The sequence below is a fragment of the Mus caroli genome, unplaced genomic scaffold (assembly GCF_978045245.1).
Source record: "Mus caroli unplaced genomic scaffold, Mus_caroli_1 scaffold_3, whole genome shotgun sequence".
Taxonomy (NCBI): Eukaryota; Metazoa; Chordata; class Mammalia; order Rodentia; family Muridae; genus Mus; species Mus caroli.
The window spans coordinates 30,364,875-30,387,992 of NW_028227258.1; the positions used below are offsets into that span (position 1 = coordinate 30,364,875).

Genomic DNA, 23,118 nt, shown 5'->3' on the forward strand with positions numbered 1-23,118 from the left:
AGGAGTAGCAGAGTCGGGGCTTATTGTAGCTATGTATGTCTATCTCTGATAATAATTACATTGCATGACCTGAAGAGCTGTTAATCCTTCATGCATATTCTACACTAATATTTAGAATACAAATCAGAAATGCCTAGTTCTCTCTTGCAGATATATTTTGCACAGACAGCCCTGAAGTGGATAGAGAGGGCTAAGATGGATGGGTCCCAGCGAGAAAGACTGATCACAGAAGGAGTAGACACGCTTGAAGGTCTTGCCCTGGACTGGATTGGCCGGAGAATCTACTGGACAGACAGTGGGTATGTTTCTTGCTATAGATTTCTGTTGCAGGAAACAGAGGTGAGGGAACAAGTGATTCTACTGGCTTTATCCTCTACTATGAACATAGAGAAGAACGGCTGGCCACTTGGTGAGGACAAGAGGTGACTCCACAGGTGTCCGTACTCCTCACTCTTCCCCACCAACAAGCAGGCCACTCCTTTCACAGGACAGGGTCCATAGTGATAGGATTTCCAGGACCAAGAAAATGACAAGTGCTTTGCAGCTCAGACCACTGTCAACAGTGCAGCCTCAAACCCGTCTGGTCACCATCAGGAACCATTTGCTTGCATAAGGCTCTCTCCTAGGTATCTTCCAGAATACACAATAGGGAAGGCGATGGGATCTGTCTTTGTGGTCAGCTCTCAGGTTAGCTGAGAAGAAAAGACAGATTTCCCCATTTAACAAACGAGTACAGAGGTGTGGTGTGAACAAGGGTAAGGGAAGTGTCAGGCCATGCGTGAACACTCACCAAAGGGACAGAAAGGTACCGGTGGGCAGAGGGACCAGTGGGCCCCACCCCTTCATCTCACAGCTGAGAGGCTGAGGTTGACCCGGGTTATTTACAAGCTTGTGAGTGGCAAGTCTTGCACAAAAATCCTTGCCCTGGCTCCTGCTGAACAGGGGTGAGAGAAAGATTGGAAGGTGCCCCGGGGATGGGAAGACATTTTTAGAGGCTGGGTAGGGTGGGCTTCTTCCCTTTGTGGGTGACAAGAGAGGCAAAATTGGGGCAATTCTGTCCTCTCAGCCCCTTCAATTCCGGTGGCCTGTGGCCTCTGTGAGCCTGAGAATGAACAGGGCTGGACAGGAAGAGGAAGGAAGGAGGACAAGGGAAGGGGCTCCCTCCCTCCTGCATGATGCTGAAGAAAGCCCACTTCCCTGCTGCTGGCAGAAAAGCATGAACCAGACTCCCTCACAAGACGACATGAGAGATGCCATGAGCTCTGTGTCTTCCAAGTCGCTGAAAAGCATCGAGTAAATGATGACCAAGCTGAGCACCTGGGACTTATGCAGCCACGGAAAAGGAGAAGAAAATTAACTAGGATTTCATGTCTGGGAGAGCGGTAGTGTCAACTCAGAAAGTGGAGTCCCAGGGACCAGGCGCATGGGCATGTGCACAGCTATTCTGTGTACAGAACGTCTCTGGTTATAGAAAACAACCAGGTTCTTCACAGTGAGCCAGAGGTGTGAAATGGTGTTCAGTCACCCATGAAATGTGCTCTCTGTGGCCACCTGAGCATGACTTTCTACTCAGTTAAGCAACTGAGTTAGCCTTCACCTTCATTCTTTTACTGGGTACATCTGTCTATTAACTAATTGCAGCATGCCAGATACTGCCCTAAGAGTGTCCCATCCACGATACTATTAAGTCCTAAATAGGTATGCTTTCATATCTCTGAAGATCAAGAGAATTTATAATCAGTGCTAAAATAGCTTTCCCAGGATTAACCAGGGAACTCAAGGTTAGCCATTTCCAGAGGCAGTACTCCCTGACTCATCGCAGATATGAGCTTGGGGTGCTACTTGGGGTAGAAATGCCCTTAGCATGTGAAGGCTTGAAGTCAAGCCCTAGGACCTCAAAAATCTTCATAGAGGGATGCCATCGGGAGACAGTACGGGTGAGCATCACTCAGTGTCAGAATGGGTGAGACCCAGAGTCACAGAACAGATTCAAATCAACTCCTGCCAAAACGATTATAACTGTCATAATAACAGCCTTCTCCGTGTTGAACTGACTTAAAAGGATGTTCTCCCTGTCAGCTGTGGGTAATAACAGAGCTAGTACGTGGTTGTTTTCCAAGTGTAAACGTTTATCAGGGTTACAGATGTCAACAGCTCTCGGCTCCTCGGGGCAGTTCTCTTCCCACTTCCACACAGTCAGGAGGCACCTCTAATTTTACCAGTGTGTGATTAGTGCCTACTGCCCAGGCACTGCCTTCAGATGGGCACAGCTGGAGCCTGCAGAACCAGACCTCACATCCCCCAGCCCATAGACTTCAGCAATAACAAACCCCTCTCAAGCCCTCTCCCCTCTGAAAGACAGCTGCTTAAGCAAAACCTTTAATTTGTCTGGAAATGAGAGGTTTGTAGCTTTAAAACCTTGATATTAGCTAGAAATTTGATTTAAATAACCAAGACTTTAATCCTAGGTATTAGATTATGTGGCATCTCTAAGTCAGTGAAAACCAAAGAGGGATGGCTGCGTTGGTTGAGAAAAAAGGCATTCATGTGAGCATGACACATTGATGATTCTATGGAATTATTAATTAACATTAAGGAAGCCTGACTTCTAAAGCTAGTTGAGCCATAAAGGTAAAGATACCTGTGTGCTTATATCTTTATACATATGTCTTCTATGGAGAGCTACAACAGACATAAACTGCCCCTGGGTCTTTGCTTTCCTATCGCCAGCCCTGGCGTCTCTGCTTTGCCTTTGGCTTGACCTGAACTGCACCACGGGGAGCTCGATTCTCTCCCATTGCCTAACTCCTGCTCCGAGCAGCTGAAACTTTTTTTTTTTTTTTTTTTTTGGTTTTTTTCGAGACAGGGTTTCTCTGTGTAGCCCTGGCTGTCCTGGAACTCACTTTGTAGACCAGGCTGGCCTTGAACTCAGAAATCCGCCTGCCTCTGCCTCCCGAGTGCTGGGATTAAAGGCGTGCGCCACCACGCCCGGCAGCTGAAACTTATTAGTGCTGTAACAGTGAGATCAGAGAGGGTGGTTTTATTGCCGCTGGTTACACAGTTCAGAAGGAGACAAATATGGCTACAAAGGAACTGGAACCATGGGAAATGAAGTGAGGGATAAGGGCTGACCACAGCCCTGCATCTGCCCTGAAGCCAGGTGGGAGGAAATTGAAACCCATGTAAATCTCCCCCTGCTAGCCTTGTGCTGGCTTGTGCCTTCTTCCCGTGCTCTGTGACCTGGCCTCCTATGATTGTTCTGGCCTCCTAGTCTCTGGCTTCCATAAGTTCCATCAGGAAATGGAAGGTTGTGAAGAGAACAAGACTAAATAAACATTTGCCTCCTAGCCTTGTCTCTGCCAGGCTGCTGACAGTCCCCCTTTATCCTGTCCTGTGCCTGGGATCAAAAGAGGGTGCTAGTTATCTGGTGTTTCGTTTGTTTGGCTGGTTGGTTTTGGTTTTTCAAGATATGGTTTCTCCGTGTCTCCCTGGCTGTCCTGGAACTCACTCTGTAGACCAGGCTGGCCTCGAACTCAAGAGATCCGCCTGCCTCTGCCTCTCAAGTGCTGAGATTAAAGGTGAGTGCCACCACTGGCTAGCTGTATTTTTTATGTAGAGAACTTGCTGGTTCTAACGTGATGTGTGTGTGTGTGTGTGTGTGTGTGTGTGTGTGTGTGTGTGTATGAGGGGCGGGGGGAAAGAATGTGCATGTATCGGTATGAGAAAAGGAAAATTTTTATTTGAAAATGATGAGTTAACACCTCCCTACTTATATTTACCTTCTAGGAAGTCTGTTGTTGGAGGGAGTGATCTGAGCGGGAAGCATCATCGAATAATCATCCGAGAGAACATCTCGAGGCCACGAGGAATCGCTGTGCATCCGAAGGCCAGGTAGATACTTATGAAAAGAGGGCTCCATTTATCTGAGCTTACGCAGTTGTTCATGTCTGCCATGCTCATGACCAGAGTTTGTGCTAAGACTTCAGGTGGGCAGTGTAGTCAGAAGCCAAGCAAATCTGTGAATTTGGTTCAGATCTTCAGAACCAGTATGCCTAACAGCTTACATCTCTTCCTTGTCTCTTGGTTCCCATTAACAAACTATGCTTAATCCCATGAATTGACTTTTTATAATGTTGTCGGGACTAGAAAGATGGCTCCATGGTTAAGAGCATTGACTGCTCTTCCAGAGGACCTAGGCTTGGTTTGTTCCCAGCTAGCCCACATAACAGCTCACAACCATCTGTAACTCCAGTTCCAGGAGATCCAGTAACCTCTCTTGCCTTCACAGGGACTAGGCATAAAATGTTATGCATAGATATACAGGTGAGCAAAACACTCTACATAAAAATTTAAAAATCCTTCATTTACAGAAAAGATTTAAAAATCTACATTGTTTCTTGAGTGGAAAATGAAATTAGGAGTGTTGACTTATCAACACTATTTAGAAAAATCTTAGGATGACTTCAAATGATAGGTTGTTTTTAGAATCAGGTAAGCAGAAATAAAAGTTATGAAAGATTAATAGATTCTATGTTACAAACTATGAATTAACATTTCACGTTTTTGTTTGAGAGTAGAGAATTAAGGAGAATAGAGAGTTTCTTCAGAGTTGTTAAAAAGCAAAGAGAAAAAGAAATAACTTTTTTCTGTTGTTTCATTGTCACACCAATACAACGTGTTTGTGAAGTAGTTCATTGCAATTCCTATTGATTAGATTGGGTTCCAATGGGTTAGAGCTGGCTCTTAGCATCTGGCCAGAACCTTGAAGGTTTTATTTTTGGTGGAAATGTTATAGTAGTCTCTGGATGATATGTTAGTAGTAACTGATAATTGATTTGGACTTGATCAAATGGCTAAAACAAGGCGAACCCATCTTTACACGAGCCAACAAAATAATCAACCAGATTGATATTTTTAGAAATGTGAAATTAAAATTATCCTAGCAGGCACAGAACCTTGCATAAGTCTAGGACAGGTAAACACACTACTCCTTTTAGATTGTAACTTCATATGTGCATGACATAAAAACACGCTACCAAATTGTATGCAGTTTGCTGCTGATTTACCACTGTTCATTCAAGTACAAATTTGATGAAGTAATATTCTACAACTTCAAAAATCAATTCCTTCCCCATCTGATGGCTGCCACCAGATTTCCTTTTTGTTCTAGATGCTTTGTATAGCCCAGATGACTGAGGGGTTTCTTTGTTCTTGTTTTTAATTGTTTAACGTGAGTTGCTGCCTTTTCTCCTTACATATTTCATGGTGTACCACTCTTTAAAGTGATTTCTATGTCTTGAAAGAACATAAGAATTTTTTCATGCAAATTTGACTCGTGAGTTTTCTTGCCCGAAGGAGACTCTTCTGGACGGACGTAGGGATGTCTCCACGGATTGAAAGCGCTTCCCTTCAAGGTTCCGACCGGGTGCTGATAGCCAGCTCTAATCTACTGGAACCCAATGGAATCACGATTGACTACTTAACAGACACTTTGTACTGGTGTGACACCAAGAGGTCTGTGATTGAAATGGCCAATCTGGATGGCTCCAAACGCCGAAGGCTTACCCAGAACGATGTAGGTGAGGCTTTGGGCTGCATGACTTTTTTCATCTCTAGTTTAGTCGTACTATTATTTTTTAAATCGTGTGCACATATGTATGTGTTTGGGGATGTATGCATATGGGTGCATGTAGCCACAATGGCTAGAGAGAGTGTCAGGTCCTCTGGCACTGGAGTTTCAGGCCATTGTAAGCTGGTGGATGTGGGTGTTGAAAGCCAAACATGGGTTCTCTGCAAGAGCAGTTCTTGCTCATGACAGCTGGGTCTCTGACTTCCTTGACTGAGTGCTGATGAATATTAAATCCTGAATGTGCTTACACATGTCCACATTTAACCAGACTACAGAGACAGAATTCTCCAAGAATTATAAATCAGACAGATTACCCAAGCCCGAGCACTGGAATATTGAATAAAATGTAGTATTGTATAATCTCTTTTCCTCCAGATTTCCCCAAATGAAAGTGAAAACTCTTAATTTTTGTCCAAATGTATTTAAGAATAAAAACCTTATTTCTTCTGGGTTTTTCTATTCTTTTTTTTCTTTTTTCTTCTTCTTATTTATTTATTTACTTATCTTTTGTCTGCCATTCTGTAACAGTGATAATATCACTTTTAGGCATTGATGAATGTTAATTAATAACATGGAAAAGATTAATCAAGGAAGTTTTCTCCCCTGTTACTTTTTAAGATTCATCAAGGGAGATCATGAATTTTATTTATTTTTTTGTTTGTTTGTTTGGTTTTTCGAGACAGGGTTTCTCTGTATAGCCCTGGCTGTCCTGGAACACACTTTGTAGACCAGGCTGGCCTTGAACTCAGAAATCCACCTGCCTCTGCCTCCCGAGTGCGCCACCACGCCCGGCTGAGATCATGAATTTTTATAAGTATCTTGAAAACACTGAGCCAGGCGCTAGAGAGATGGTTTAGTGGTTAAGAGCACTCTCTAGTCTTTGGGAGGACCTGAGTTAGGCTCCCAGCAGCCATTTGGGGGTAGCTCACGACCATCTATAACTTCAGCTCAAGAGTTCTGACACTCTCCTCTAACCTCGACACATACTCACACAGAGATCTACACAGAACACACACACACACAAAGGAGAAGCACAAAGGCAGTGCTTTTGACCTTTTGAACTCAGCCATGTGATAGGAAGAACTGCCAGGATAAAGTGACAGAACCTAATTTTGAATTTACTAAGGAACCAGTAGATGTTCTTGAGCAAGAGATATATGTGACAAGACCGCCTGTCAAGGTAAGCATTTAGATGCAGCACAGAGGTCAGACTGAAGTCTAAAGAGAAGGAAACCAGTGGTTAGCTCAGTGCTAGTCTACACATTAGGTCATGGAGACCCAAACTACTTTGTTATTAAATGGAGAGATAGAAGGTTAGCGTATTAAAACTTACTATGAATAAAACTCAGAGAGGGTCTGATAGCAAGTTAGTGTAAGGAAGAATGAGAAACTGGGAGTGTTGGGACGAAGGGCTTTAGGGATATAGAGACTGGTTGGGAAGATCAAAAATCAGTCTCATTAGCAAGGAACTAATAAAATAGACCTTGCTAATTCTCTTTAGTTTAGAGACATGTTATATTATTTCTATATAATATAACATGAAATAGAGCAAGCAATATTCTTAAATTGTATATATTTCTAAGATTCTTTAAAATAACCTTATTCTCCATAAACAGTGATAAGCTTGCATACATAGTTGGACCATATCTATCCATGTGCTTGGCAGAAATTCATTGATTTCTGAGGTATGTAGCTATATGAACATTCCTAACCAGAGGAAACCATCTCATTCTGGATCCAAAAGCACTGTATGTAATTTTCTGTTTTATTTATTTTGGGACAGAGTCTCGTGCATTCCAGGCTGAGTTTGAACTTTCTGTATAGTGGAGGATTACCTTGAATTTCTGATCCTCCTGCCTTTGCCTCCAGAATGCTGAGATGATAGGGCCCATTCCTCAAACCCAATTTAGATGATGCTGGGGATTAAATGGAGTTTTGTGCATGATAGGAAGCCCCTCACCAGCTGAGGTAGACCCAGAGCCCTTTAGCGGAGACCTTTTAATTGCAAGTGCTACTACAATCAGAGTAGTGCAACTCTCTCCTGGAGAGCAGTATTACATAATGTGGTGTTTGATTGTCTCCTATGCTAGTGCCATCCACCGCAATACATGTGGTGTGTTCTCAATTGACAGCTCAGGGTTTTTGTTTTGTTTTTTTCTTCTCTTATGGGTATGGCTGTTTTGTCTGCTGCATGGATGCCTGGGGCCACAGAGAGTCAGAAGATGGTGTTGTGTCCCCTGGAACTAGAATGGTAGTTGTGAGACACTATGTTGGCGTTGGGACTCTAACCCAAGTCCTCTGGGAGAGCAGTCAGTGCTCTTAACCACTGAGCCATCTTCTGAGTGCCAACTGTTCAAGACTTAATGAAAAGATCAGATGAATTTATCTTTAATTAGAGTACAATTAATTGTGGTTCATGGCCTTAAGGAAGATTATGTCTAATGTTTCTGTTGAGCATCATGGCTAATTCTAGTGCACGCTTCAGAGGAATAGACCTTGAGGACATTATGCTAAGTGAATAAAAAGACAAACGCTGGACTTGCCACTTGCTCGTGGTAGTGCAGCGTGGCAGCCTCACGCACAGGGTGGTATAGTATTTCTCTGGGGCTGGAGGAAAGTTGGCATAGAATTTCAGATTTTCAAAAGTGGAAAAGTTGTAGAGATTGGTTGTGGCGCAGCAGTGTGTGAGTGTACTCAGCCCCTCGGAACTGTACATAGAGACTAAGAGATTGTGTGTTGTGTGTTTTCTAACCAAGATTTAAAAAAGAACAGAACTTGAGTAAAACAAACTTCCATGATGCGTTTGTAGTTTTACCTTGGGACAAAGGACTAGAGACTGAGAAGAAAGTCAAACGCCCTGGTTAGCAACAGTGGGGAAGTGGAGGAGGCTTGCTGTAGCCAGGACAAGTCATTTGAGTTTTCCACCACACGGGGGAGACATTCATCTCCCAGCTCCAAATCCATCGACCTGGCGAATGTGGAGAGGCCTGAGGACAGCCTCCAAGCACATGCCCCCTCTATCCTGGGCTCTAGCGGCTTGAGACACCAGATGGCATCCTCCTGAGTAGTGGTACTTGAATCAGCTCACAGCAGTTCCAGAGGCCTGCAGAGGTGGTTTTGATTGAGGAGGGCTCAGGAGGCAGCAATAGGAGATGTAGAGGCAGCAGATAAATGTGTTTTTAAAAAAACCTCCCTTCTGTATGTCAGGGAAGAGTCAGAGAGTCTAAGGGGATAGGGAAAGAGGCCATTGGTAAGGAAGGTAAGGAGGCCGGTAACTGAGCTTGGTGAGGACAGTGAATATGATGGGTCATTCTTGGCAGTATGAGTATGGGAGAAGTAGCCATGCCAGGAGGACAGCCCCGGACTAATGTATAAGAGAGAGCAGAGCTGGGCATGGTGGCGCACGCCTTTAATCCCAGCACTTGGGAGGCAGAGGCAGGTGGATTTCTGAGTTCGAGGCCAGCCTGATCTACAAAGTGAGTTCCAGGACAGCCAGGGCTATACAGAGAAACCCTGTCTCAAAAAACAAAAAAAACAAAAAAAAAAAAAAAAACAAAAAAAAAAAGAAGAAGAAGAAGAAGAGAGAGCAGACAGGAGAGGCTAACTTGGGAATACAGTGAAAGAGATGACTGACGTCTTTGAAAAATCACTGTTCAGTCACCTAAATTAAGAGAAAAAAAAAAAAAAAAGCCGGGTGTGGTGGTGCACGCCTTTAATCCCAGCACTTGGGAGACAGAGGCAGGTGGATTTCTGAGTTCGAGGTCAGCCTGGTCTACAAAGTGAGTTCCAGGCCAGCCAGGGCTACACAGAGAAACCCTGTCTCAAAAAAACAAACAAGAGAGAGAGAGAGAGAGAGAGAGAGAGAGAGAGAGAGAAATCCTAGTTACCTGTGAGTTCATTCTACTGCTTACAACAGCCATCTAAATGACAGGGGACCCAGACCAAAGAGCAGCAAGAAACTCACTCTAGTCCTGTCTGTGGCACATGAGCACAGAGCATGTCCATCTTGACACCCTTGGTGCTGTTTAGACCCATGGATGTCAGCAGCACTGATGACAGTGTAGTGGTGCTAAGCCTTGCCCCTTGTGAAGAGGACCTGTCTGTAATGAACGATCTTTTACTTGATTCCAGGTCACCCCTTCTCTCTAGCCGTGTTTGAGGATCACCTGTGGGTCTCGGATTGGGCTATCCCATCGGTAATAAGGGTGAACAAGAGGACTGGCCAAAACAGGGTACGTCTTCAAGGCAGCATGCTGAAGCCCTCGTCACTGGTTGTGGTTCATCCATTGGCAAAACCAGGTACACTGGAGAGGCCCCGCAGGCCCTCCTGCTCTGGAGACTGTGGCTGTGTTAATCAATGGTAGCTGGCCGTGGGGGGCTGGGGGTGGGGATTTTCTGATTTTTATTTTTCACCTGTCTGCATAATGTTAAGATTTTTCCAAGATTTGGACATCGATTGAATCACAACCCAGACAAGCTTGGTGGTTTGGTAATTTGTGCTTTATCTCTGATATGGTGATTTTAATAATCTGGGTTTTACCTCTCCAGCCACACTCCTCCCCTGCTCCCTATCGCTTGCTACATTTCAAAAGACTCAGGTTATAGGAAGTCAGGATAAACAAGTTAGAATGTGTTCATAGTGACTAGATAGATAGATAGATAGATAGATAGATAGATGAGAGATAGATAGATAGATAGATAGATAGATAGATAGATAGATAGATGAGAGATAGATAGATAGATAGATAGATAGATAGATAGATAGATGAGAGATAGATAGATGATAGATAGATAGATAGATAGATAGATAGATAGATAGATAGATAGATGAGAGATAGATAGAGATTATCACCAAGTCTAAACAACAGAATAGAAAAAGGTCCCACCTGGAATTCTTAGCACCAAATAGAATTATTTGATATGTTAAAAGTTATTGATTCAGGCAACTTAGATTTTGCAGTGGACCTTCCACTCACCCTTGGGCTCCCCTTACCCCCACATGCCAGGTAGTGAGCAGCAGCCGGGAACAACCCAAGGAAGTCATTCAGCTCCCTCCACCATCTCCTCATCCCGAAGATCTCTGTGCATTTGTCTAGATCCTGGGTCAGGACATAGGAATCACGCAGACAAAGGAGCCTTTCACAAACTAAACTATCAGCTCTGCTCAGCAAAGTCGCATAAGGTCACAGCACTCTGAGCTGGCTCAGAGTCAGGGCCTCCTCCAAGGAAGAGAGTTCTAGACACACCTTCCATTTAGAATGGCTGAGTCCTCACTCAAAGATGTCTTTGATTTGCATCAGCAACATCCTTGACCTCTCCAGACCCATCTGCATATTCTCTCTGGTCTCTCCTAGGTGCAGATCCCTGCTTATACAGGAATGGAGGCTGTGAACACATCTGCCAAGAGAGCCTGGGCACGGCTCAGTGTTTGTGTCGTGAAGGTTTTGTGAAGGCCTGGGATGGGAAAATGTGCCTCCCTCAGGATTATCCAATACAGTCAGGTAACATAGCATGCTGCACAGCTGGATTCCCTCACCCGGCCCAAGCACGGGGGCATCCATGGTCTGCTTTCGACCATTGTAGCGCTTTGTGTTCTTAAGTGCTCCTGTGTCTTCAAGAATGCTGAGTATGTTTGGGTTTCTGTACCCCTCCCCTGTGAGATTTTTAGTTCCTTACCACAGTCTGAGTTAAATTGATCTCTAATTGTAAAAGCTTTAAGCCTCTCCCCTATTTGTAGTGGGGTGTACCAAGGCTTAGAAATAAATGCCACCTTGTAACAGTGTTTAAAGACATTTTGTTTTAAAATGTTATGTTCTTAATTTCAGGGATCATGAAAGACAACCTCTTCCCCACACTATTGGTCTTAGTAGGAAAACTTGAGTCCTTCATAGAAATAACTATCAAACAAGCATAGGAAGTGGGTTCTGAGGAGGTCAGGATCCGTCTCTTTACAGCGGTAGCTGAGAGAGCGTGGGAGGATGGGCCTTGCCTGATGGATGGCCTTCTTGCCTGCAGTGCGTGCCCAAACAAGGCGGATGTGGAGTCATCTTCTGGTGTCCTCCTACCAAAAATGTGCCACAGATAATTTATACTTGTTAAGCCTCTTTTAAAAGTGCATAATGACCTGGTAGGCATGTTATAAATATAAGCTAAGTGGCAGGTGGATAACAGTGAATGGATGGCCCTGTCCATGGAATGGAGTTGTATATTGGGTTTTCAGACATGGCTTTTTTCCCTATTATTATTATTATTTTGCCTTAGGATAATAGTTTCATACTTCTTAGACTCAGAACCCTGTTTTGCTCTTGAAAGACTTATTAAGACCCCTAAAGGGTTTTTGCATATGTGGATTATATTTATCAGGTCTTAGGATATTGAAAAAAATTTAACTTTTATTATTATTATTATTATTATTATTATTATTATTATTATTATATTTAATCTTTTTTTACAGTTCAGTTGTTATCCTCCTCCTAGTCCACCCTCTGACTGTTCCTCAACCTTTTCCTCCTCCCCCATCTCCACTCCCACCCCACCCCTCCACTCCCACCCCACCAGACCTCCCCACTTAAGTCTCTCGGGGGTTAGGTGCATCTTCGCTCACTGAGGTCAAACCTGGCAGTTCTCTGTTGTATACGTGCTAGGGACCTCATATCAGCTAGTGTATGCTGCCTGGTTTGTGGCTCAGTGGGAGATCTCGGGGGTCCAGGTTAGTTGAGACTGCTGGTCTTCCTATGGGGTTCTCCTTCTCTTCAGCTTCTTCCAGCTTTTCCCTAATTCAACCACAGGGGTTCCCAGCTTCTGTCCATTGCCTGGGTGTAAGTATCTGCATCTGACTCTTTCATCTGCTTGTTGGGCCTCTCAGAGGGCATCCATGCTAGGTTCTTGTCTGTAAGCACACCATAGCATCAGTAATACTGTCAGGCCTTGGAGCCTCCCCTTGAGATGGATCCCAATTTGGACCAGTCACTGGACCTCCTTTCCCTCAATTTCTTCTCCATTTTTGTCCCTGCATTTCTTTTAAACAGGAACAATTCTGGGTCAGATTTTTTGACTGTGGGATGGCAACCCCATCCTTCCACTTGATGCCCTGTCTTTCTACTGGAGGTGGACTCTACAAGTTCCCTCTCCCCACTGATGGGCATTATATATATATAAGGTCCCTCCCTTTGAGTCCTGAGTGTCTCTTATCTCCCTGGTCTCTGGTACATTCTAGAAGGTCCCTCCACCTCCTACATTCCCCCCGATGCCCCCCCCCCCCCCACTGCACTGAGGTTGCCTGTTTTCATTCTTTCTGCTGGTCCTCAGGGCTTCAGTCCTTTTCCCTCAGATCATGTTTCCCTCTCCCTCCCCTAATCCCCTTTCCCTCCCAGATTCCTCCCTCCTTCCCTCCCGACTTGTGATTGCTTTCTTCTCTCTCCCAAGTAGGACTGAGGCAGCCTCACTTGGGCCCTTCAGCTTGTTGATCTTTTTGAGTTCTGTGGACTGTATCTTGGGTATTCTGTACTTTTTTTTTTTTTTTGGCTAATATCTACTTATTAGTGAGTGCATACCATGCACATCCTTTTGGGTCTGAGTCACCTCACTATTTTCTAGTTCCATCCATTTGCCTGCAAAACTCACGATGTCATCATTCTTAATATCTGAGTAGTATTCCATTGTGTAAATGAACCACATTTTCTGTATCCATTCTTCTGTTGTGGGACATCTGGATTGTTTCTAGCTTCTGGCTATCACAAATAAGGCTGCTATGAACATAGTGGAATAGGTGCCCCTGTGGCATGGTGGGGCATCTTTTGGATATACTCCCAAGAGTGATATAGGTAGAACTTCAGGTAGATCTATTTCCAATTTTCTGAGAAACCTCCAGATTGATTTCCAGAGTGGTTTTTACCAGTTTGCAATCCCACCAGCAATGGAGGAAAGTGTTCTTCTTTCTCCACATCCTTGCCAACATGTGCTGTCACCTGAGTTTTTTTATCTTAGCCATCCTGATTGGTGTGAGGTGCTTCTCAGCCATTCAAGATTCCTCTGTTGAGAATTCTCTGTTTAGCTCTGTACCACATTTTTTTTTGGGGGGGGGGGTTTCGAGACAGGGTTTTTCTGTGTAGCCCTGGCTGTCCTGGCACTCACTTTGTAGACCAGGCTGGCCTCAAACTCAGAAATCTGCCTGCCTCTCTGTACCACATTTTTATATTGGGTTATTTGGTTTGTTGATGTCTAGTTTCCTGAGTTCTTTGTAAAATTTGGATATTATTCCTATGTCAGATGCCCATTTGTACTGCGCTGTGCCATGCCGTGTACCACAGTCTTTCCTACACTGCCTCGCTGTATCAATAGTAATGTGAACGTGTGAACGAACAGTAGCTTTCAACTGTGATGCAGTGGGACCCTGTGTAGCACAGCTGAGCCAAGTGCTGCCTTGAGGAATCCATCGCCCTTCTCCAGGAGCAGTGAGCTTGAGTTTCTATATGGCTGTTTATACACAGCAGCTTCCAAAGCATGGTCAACTCAGGGTACAATAAACATGGAAGCATGGCTAACTCAGGGTACTATAAACATGGACGCACAGTTAACTCAGGGTACTATAAACAGGGAAGCACAGTTAACTCAGGGTACTATACACATGGAAGCCAGACAAAGGGAGGAGGTAGCATAAGAAAGGTTGGGGAAAGGTGGCCACCACAACTTCTTCTTCTTTCTTTTTTTTAAGATTTATTTATTATTATATGTAAGTACACTGTAGCTGTCTTCAGACACACCAGAAGAAGGCATCAGATCTCATTAGGGATGGCCATGAGCCACCATGTGGTGCTGGGATTTGAACTCAGGACCTTCGGAAGAGCAGTCAGTGTTCTTAACCACTGAGCCATCTCTCAAGCCCCACAACTTCTTCTTGTCACGGTCTGCAATTCTGAGCTGATTATATTCAGGAGGAGTGGTGTTCTTTATCTAAAAGAGTCCCCTTCTCTCCCCCTTTGGCCCCACCAAACCCTGCCTGTTTCCCTCCATCTTCGTACTAAAATGAACTCATAACCAATCAATGACCATCAACATCCATTAAATCAAACTTTCCTTGCGATGGAAAGGCTTAACTAATACGCCTTTTATCTTTTGTCCCACAGGTGACAATGCTGATCTTAGTAAAGAGGTGATATCACTGAACAACTCCACTAAGGCTGAAGAACCAGACGATGATGGGACAGAATCTTCCACACTAGTGGCTGAAATCATGGTGTCAGGGATGAACTGTGAGTTCTCCCAGATAGCTTTTGTTCCAACAGCTTCCACTCCACCAGTAGGAAATTCTGTACGCTCTTTCCCTGGTATAATGTTAGGTAACTGTACTGTAGCCTAACCTTGGACTTGGGTCCTCCTCTTTTGAAAAGCCTGTGCTGTAAAGCTCTGTTGGGCCAGGCATGGATCATACATGCTGAGAGACTCTAGGCTGAACCATTTGAGGGATAATTCGAAATGGGTGACAAGCAGGCTAGAAGAGACTTAAGTACTCCCCACCCTACCTACTCTAGTGGGCACTCACTCTGTCCAGCCGTCGTGCAAAGTTGATAGGAATTGACGAGCCATATTAATTGGTTGCTTTAATTATTGAAGAAACTCTATAGACAGAAATGTTAGAATTCTTAGTCTATGTTGCTCATTTATCAGCAGAGTAATTTGGTTCATAATAGAGTCTGTTCTGTTCTGTGTATGGCAAGTAGTTTTAATGATCCCTAGAGCGGCTACAGACCCACCCTGTCCTCAAGGCTCATTGCCCTTCACTTAGGGTGGCTCACTATGACTCCAAAACATTTAGTCATATATGTATATCAACTATATGCACTATGTTATGAATCCATATATTTACATATATGTATATATGTGTGTATATCTATATATACATATATATGTGTGTGTGCATATATATGTATATATATATATATATGTATATATATATATATATATATATATATATATATAATCCTTACAGATTACTCCAGAGAATCCCATCTCCATTTCAAGCACTGTGATTGTTGGGAGGCCTCCACACCCTGCTCTTTACCTGAAAGCTGGGGGTCCCAACTTTATCCTCAGGCCCCTGAGTAACATAATGTCTGTGGCTTTAAGCTGTTTGAAACCTCCATGCAAGGACAGTTACAGAAGTCTTCCTCTGACTTCTGTGGTCTAAAGAGCAGATGTTTAGGGCTCAAGGGCCACATGCCCTACCCGTATGTTTTTGATGATGTAAAGAATGTTTTACATATTTTTAGTAATGGTGATAATTAAGATTTGTATGAACTTTTAGCATTTGCCATGTTTAAATTGTATTTTGATGCCTGTCATATCCCATTGTTTTATAGATGTAAAAACTGAGACTGGGGTGTATTGCTTAGTGACTTGACTAATGATTTTGAAAATTATGATCATATAGGACTGGAGAGATGATTCAGTTGGTGAGGTGCTTCTACAAACCATGGGGACCTGAGTTAGGATCCTCAAAGGCCACATTAAAACAAAAACAAAAACAAAACAGGCGTGGCAGTTTGCCATTGTAATCCAAGTGGCAGGGATGTGGGTATAGGAAGAGACCTGGGACTTCTAGCCAGCCAGTTTCAATTAGCGAGCTCATGAACAGTGAGAGACATTCACTCCAAAGAATCAGGTGAAAGTGAGTGAGGAAGAAACCCAGCATTGGCTTCTGTCCTGCACACACCTACATGTGCACACACACATGAGCACTTACACACACACACACACACACACATACACACACACACACACACACACACATACACACACACACACACACACAAGCAAAGAACTATGGCCAAACAACTAATTCCTGTTTAAGAAGTTCCAGAAAAATTTGCCACAAATAAAAATATATTTATTTGGCTATTTTTTGGTCATATATTGTCGTATTAAGTGCTGGGGATACCAGGGCATTAAATGCAGCTGCAGCCTGCATAGTCACAGCTTAATGTGAGAACCAGAAGTTTAATCAAATAAGGCATCAGGCTTAGTGGGCTAGAGGCCACTTTCAGTCTCAGCAGGGACCCCCACGGGCTCACAGGGCAGACTCTATCATAGTGAAGAGAGATTGGCAGACGAAGAAACATGACAGAGAGTACATTGATGGTGTTGGGGGTCAAGGAGTGAGGGAGAGACGACTTACATCATCGTCTGTGTTTGGCTTTGTATTCACTTAGCCCCAAAGACAATGTAAGACAGCAGAGCCTTTGCCTGCATCCTGCATTACTGTACTTTTACCACTTAGTAGGACCTGGGCACACATTAGGTACTTCTGAGTGAATTTTAGACTTTGGTTCGCAGAGTTGCTTCTGGTATTGGGGCTTTGTCTTTTAAGTGTTAGTGCTCAGACCCAGGCCTTTGCCCATGCTAGAGCCACTGAGCTACACCCTCAATCCTCACGATTAAGATATCACTATGCCCTTCTTTTTAATTATTAAAATGTTTTAGTTATTTTATATATATATATATATATATATATATATATATATATATATATATATATATGAATGTTTTGTCTACCTGTGTTTGTGTGTGACGTGGGTTTTTTGATCCTGTCAGATCCCCTGAGACTGGAGTTACAGATATCGGTGTGCAGCCGTGTGGGTACTGGGAATCGAACTGTGGACCGCTGAAAGAGCAGGTGCTCTTAGCCACCGAGCCAAGTCTACAGCCCTGACTATGCCCTTCTTTGTCACCTTTATTTAGCTATGTATAGCAGATTTCAGTTGGCAGAGGACTTTTTAAAAACAGTCATGTTTTCTTTGGTTTCCAAGAACAGTCATGCAAAGCAGCCGTCCTCTTAGAAATCCCTGCTCATGATAGAGAGAAGCAGGCGAGTGTTGCCAGTGTGGTCACAGCCTGCACCTCCTACTGATCATGCAGAGCTGACTCGGGTTCGCAACAGTCCTGCATCATGTTCTAAGCTAGGAGAGTTGTACAGTGCTGTCCAGTGTTTGCTGTGCTCAAATACTGTCCAGTCGTACTCTCAGCAGCCTTGTGATCTGGGAACCAGACAATTTGAATGTACCCATCCTGAGTTGTGAGTAATAAGGGGTAGCCAAGCAAACATGGAAGGTATTGTGTTCACCCAAGAGAAATCTTGGTTAAGTAGCTAAACATATGAAACACAAATAAACACAATTACCACTGGACAGTGGTGGCGCACGCCTTTAATCTCAGCACTGGGGAGGCAGAGGCAGGCAGATTTCTGAGTTCAAGGTCAGGCCTACAGAGTGAGTTCTAGAACAGCCAGGGCTACACAGAGAAACCCTGTCTTGAAGAACCAAAAAAAGAAAGAAAGAAGGAAAGAAAGAGAGAGAGAGAGAGAGAGAAAGAAAGAAAGAAAGAAAGAAAGAAAGAAAGAAAGAAAGAAAGAAAGAAAGAAAGGAAGGAAGGAAGAAAGAAAGAAAGAAAGAAGAAAAGAAAAAACAAAACAAATCCCCAAACCACAATTGCCCTAATGTCTGCAGTCACGCCCTGCCCCACCCCACCCCCACCCCCCAGATCCACCTTAAAACGTATAACTTTTACAAAGGCGCTCCGAAGGCTTCTTTTCATCTCTCCTACATCCCGTGAACAGACTAGAGAGACAGTGGTGCATAGCCGGCTGTGGTATGTCAGATATTCCAACTCAAAAAAGGAGGTGCTGGGTGGCATTTGGGGAGTGACTATATGCACAGTGAGTTAAAGCAGGAAAGCAAGAAACAAAGAAAAACTTGCTCACGCCTGTGACTTGACATGCAACTCTGTCCCCCGGGGCATTCGCACTTCAATGGAGGATGAAATGAAGTGATCTTTTACAGCATTGACTCTAAGGTTCGTGACTTTGCAGAAGTGCCAGGAGGCTTACAAGTCAGTGCATAAATCTTGATAATAAGCACACACTGTGACATAGATCCTATTAGATATGAAACATGATATTAGTAAATTGACAATAAATCTTTCTGTGAGCCAATCTCTCTGTCAGAGACAGATCTGCTTGCTACGTACAAGTCTGTGTTTCGAGAGGAGACTAGATAGGCTTTTTGTGTGTCACAGTGGTTGGGGATTTTTGAGTAAAATTGCTTCTGGGTTACTTGTATTCAAGGGGTAAATACTGGCTCTCCAGTTCTGCTTGTCCCCCCAGGAGCAGATCCTCACGCACACCAAGTGATGCTATGGAAACCTTGTTCCTCAATTTAACTGGTCAGTAAAAGGCCAGAGCCTGCGATTGGGCAGTGGAGGGAGAAAGGTGGGACTTAAGGATCAAGTGAGAGGGTTACAGGGAGAGAGAGAAAAAGAAGAAAGGACAGGGGTGGAGGAGGCCGCCTTGAGGGGAGATGGACCATGAGCACGTGGCCAGGAAAACCAGCAAGTAACAAGGGACATAAAATGGCTGAGAAGTAAGTTAGAATAACTCCAAACCTACCCAATCTAGGCTTACAGTTTATAAATAAAATACCTATGTTGTGTGTCTTTTATAAAGGCTGGTTAGAGTTATAGATTGATACCACATAAAATGAAATCCGAGTCCATTTTAAGCTCTATTAGAAGTTCAAATGTGCAAATGACAAACAAGTCCGCACCAAGCTCTCTGGCCATCAAACAGTTCTTTAAGGTTGAGGTTTACCTCCACATGTGAGAGAAAAAGGCGGGAGGTTCTCACGTTAGAGCCAGCCTTGGCGACTTACTATGTCAAAAAGCTAGAGCAGCAACCGAACCACAACCACAAGCCAAAGCAAATCAAAACCAACAAGCACACAAAACCCTACAACTGAAGGCACATGGGTGCAGTGAGCCGTGTCTTTGAAATCTAGCAGAGCAGGCGCAGCAGACAGACGGAACCAGTTCTTTCCATTTGGAGCCTAGCCCACAGGCCAACTTCAGGAAGGAGGTGCTAGGACAGTTGGTCCATGACCTTGGGGTCCACTTCCTCCTCTGAAGCCTGGAAATAACTGTATTGTCCTGGCTGCTTGCAGATGAAGATGACTGTGGTCCCGGGGGGTGTGGCAGCCATGCTCACTGCGTTTCAGATGGAGAGACTGCTGAGTGTCAGTGTCTGAAAGGATTTGCCAGGGATGGAAACCTGTGTTCTGGTAAGAGCGAAGGCCAAATGCACAAGTCGGAAAATTCATGAACCAAAAGTATTCCTTTTACTTTTACTAACTAAAAGTCTCCACAAGGATGTAAGTAATTAGTAGGTTTAAATAATTTGATGTTAGAGGGGGAAAAGGAATTGTATGCATAGGAAATGAGACACATGGGCATATTTACATATTGCCTCATACTATACTAAAATTGTATTAAAATTAAGCAAAAAATGAAGTTGACACTAAAAGAGACCTGAATTTGAGCTCAAGTCAAACTTATGGATTCCTAAAAATAGGACATTTTCCTCTGAGAAACCTAGTATATATGCTTTAGTGAAACAAATAGATTATGATAGACAGGTTTTGATTTTATATTGATAGCTATTTTATACTGATAATAAGTTAATGGTTACTGAGAACATGTCAGTCCTTCTTGTCTGAAACTCTGGAGGAAAGTAATTTACTTACACATACTTAGCTGTTTGGACAGGTGAGAATTTCATGAAAATTAACTGAGAAATGAGTTTCAAACCCAAGATGCAGGGTTTGCGTTTTATTCACAAAGAGCATCTGAGTGGCTGACTATACAAAGACTCAGTCTTTCTTACTACGCCTGTTATTTCTTTCCAGTGGTTCTCAACCTTCCTAATGCCACAAAATTATCCTATTGCTATTGTAATCTTGCTACTGTTGTGAATTGAAATGTAAATATCTGATATGCAGGATATGTGAGATGTGAGCCCTGTGTGGGTCGAGACCCAAGGTTGGCAAACGTTTCACGTGCCCATAATCTCCCTGACAGATATAGATGAGTGTGTGCTGGCTAGATCGGACTGTCCCACCACCTCGTCCAGGTGCATCAACACTGAAGGTGGCTACGTCTGCAGATGCTCAGAAGGCTACGAAGGAGACGGGATCTCCTGTTTCGGTGAGATGCTGAGGGCTGAGGGAAGGCAGGACAGCATTGGAGTGAAACACGTGTCAAGACCAGTTGTGTGGCCTGTGTGGGCAGATGTAGTGTTGGTCTTAGGAAACAATCTCCTGGCCATAACTGTACAAGCTGAGCCGCTGAGGTTAAGTCTACCTCTTTGCCTTTCTAGTTCATTCTTGGAGGATGAAGGCTCGTCTGTGTTCTGTGTTATAAGCTCCTTTTTGCTACTGAGTTTAGCCACTGGACCTTGGTGAAGGGCAAAGCTGGAGTGGGTGTGTTGTAACCACTGTGTACAAGAAGACAGGAGGCTCCCGGGCAGGCGTAGGGTGTTTCTGATGGCTCAGTGGATGAGAACTTCTAGCACTGACATTCACTGCAAGCTCAGAATGATTGAAAGCCTTTTTTTCATAACCGTCCTCCTCCGCTAAGGGCTGGGTGGGGCTGTGGGCTGGAAGTTCACTCTGTGGATGTCTTCTGCTGCCCTGGGTGTCAGGAACCCAGTAGCACCGCACAAGTGGAGGCCTGCCCTACATACCCTCACCTCGTGCAGCTTAGCTGCGCTCCCAGGGATTCCCGGCTCCTCTTCTATGCCGTTTCTTACCCTTCTTCCGAAAGCAAACGGTGAAGGACAGATGCCCGGTAAACTCAAGCTGGTATTTTCTCTCCCATGTGAAGGTCATGACTACCCACTTGTGGATCTGGCTGGCTTAAGCCAGACTTTATCAGATTAGTTCTGTGCAGTCCACAGACCTCTGAAAACACACTTTTAAGCACAGATTTGGCAGTCAGTCAGGAAAATGTCACTGCACTAATTAAGTAGGCTCACAGATATTTTGGGCAAACAGACTTCATATTTCATTTCTTTTGAAGAGAAGAAGGTATATTTTCTCAGAGACTTAAGCTCTTTAGACTCCCACTCTTACTAACCGACCTCCTAATATTAAATATGCCAAAGGAGGTCATGGCCCTGCCCTGCCTGGGTCCATGAGGTCTTCAGGATCATAGAAGCCACGGGTATGCTTGTATGTTCTACCATTGGACCTCAGTAAGCAGGAGACATTTTCTTAAATGGGGTTGTCTCCTCTCAGATGACTCTGGCCTGTGTCAAGTTGACAAAAAACAAGCTAGCACACTAGGTGATTGGCTTCAATCCATGATACATACATCCTATCGTTGGGCTGGTAAGTCAGCTTAGTGGGTAAAGCTGCCAAGCTCAGTGGCTGGAGTTCAGTCCCTAGGACTCACATAAAGGTGGAGAAGATCAACTTCTGCAAGTATAGACATAAACACACTCAAACATGAGTGTTTCAGCAGTGCAGCGTTGGCTTTGCTTTGGAGCGAATGAGTTTGCTCAAGTTGAGAGAGGGTTTCTTTTTCCTTTTTTCCTTCCTTTCTCTCTCTCTCTCTCTCTCTCTCTCTTTCTCTCTCTCTCTCTCTCTCTCTCTCTCTTTCTTCCTTTCTTGTTGTTGTTTTGGTTTGGATGGGTTTGGTTTTTCCAGACATGATTTCTTTGTGTGGCCTTGGCTTTCCTGGAACTCTCTCTGTAGAACAAGCTGGCCTCTAACTCACAGAGATCCCCCTGCCTCTGCCCCCTGAGTGTTGGGCTAAAAGGTGTTGGCTGCCACCACCTAGCATGGAGAGATGGCTCAGCTGTTAAAAGAATAGGCTCGTAACGAAAAGTGTGAGAGAGGATTTCTAATTTGAGATTATAGCAGGTGTTCTGGAGGCGTGGCTCGGAGGTGCTTGTGTAACATATGTGAAGCCAGAGGTTCAATCTCAGGACTTCCAGAAAATGAAAGAATTAAAAACTGTAGGAAACAAAGAACAGAAGTTACTTTGATTCATTCAGGACAGCTGTTCAAAGCCTTAGCCTCCATTAGGCACAAAGAAACTGTGCCTTAGGAACTGTGAAAACTATCAAGATGAAGAAGCCAGTTCTTGCTTACCAATAGACCATGGTCTGGAAGAAAGGCAGCTTTGATAAGAGAGAAACACAGACAGATGTGCGGCAGGAGGAGCAGAAACACAAGAACTGGGAGGAATGTCTACTTCAGGCCTTGGGCAAGGTTTCCTAAAGGAAGTGTCATTTGGGCGGGACTGTAGAGAATGAATCCATATTAATTAAGCAGAAGTGTGAAAGGGCGGGAGCATCCAGGTGTGAGCAAGTCGTGCTTCTGGGAAGTGGTGGGAAGCAGTGCTGAGTACAGGCTGCGTGTGAGCAGAGAAACCACACAGTGCACAGTGCTCAGGTCACAGGAACCTCCTTCCCCACAGCTCTTGGGGCTACGCCCCATGTGATGGATGGTGTGGTCTGGTGAATGAGCCATTTCCGGCTTCTGGAAGCCACTTTCTCACTGCATCCTCAGTCTCTCCTCCGTGACCAACCTGGTGCTCCTTCATCTGTTAAAGACGCAGCTCCATCAGGACGCCCTCCTGTTCTTGTCTAACCTTAGTTAGCT

General features: G+C 44.2%; 1 protein-coding gene across 5 annotated transcripts in view; it reads left to right on the forward strand.

Annotated features, from left to right (window-relative positions):
* Positions 1–23,118, forward strand: part of Egf (epidermal growth factor) — a 79,333-nt gene that overhangs the window by 40,601 nt on the left and 15,614 nt on the right. For all 5 annotated transcript variants that reach the window (XM_029475163.2, XM_029475162.2, XM_021157941.3 and 2 more), the window contains 8 exons: positions 151–299; positions 3,787–3,891; positions 5,356–5,579; positions 9,761–9,928; positions 10,984–11,130; positions 14,755–14,880; positions 19,618–19,734; positions 20,531–20,656. In XM_029475163.2, the coding sequence (XP_029331023.1) occupies positions 151–299; positions 3,787–3,891; positions 5,356–5,579; positions 9,761–9,928; positions 10,984–11,130; positions 14,755–14,880; positions 19,618–19,734; positions 20,531–20,656 (1,162 nt within the window). The remainder of the gene's footprint in view (positions 1–150; positions 300–3,786; positions 3,892–5,355; positions 5,580–9,760; positions 9,929–10,983; positions 11,131–14,754; positions 14,881–19,617; positions 19,735–20,530; positions 20,657–23,118) is intronic.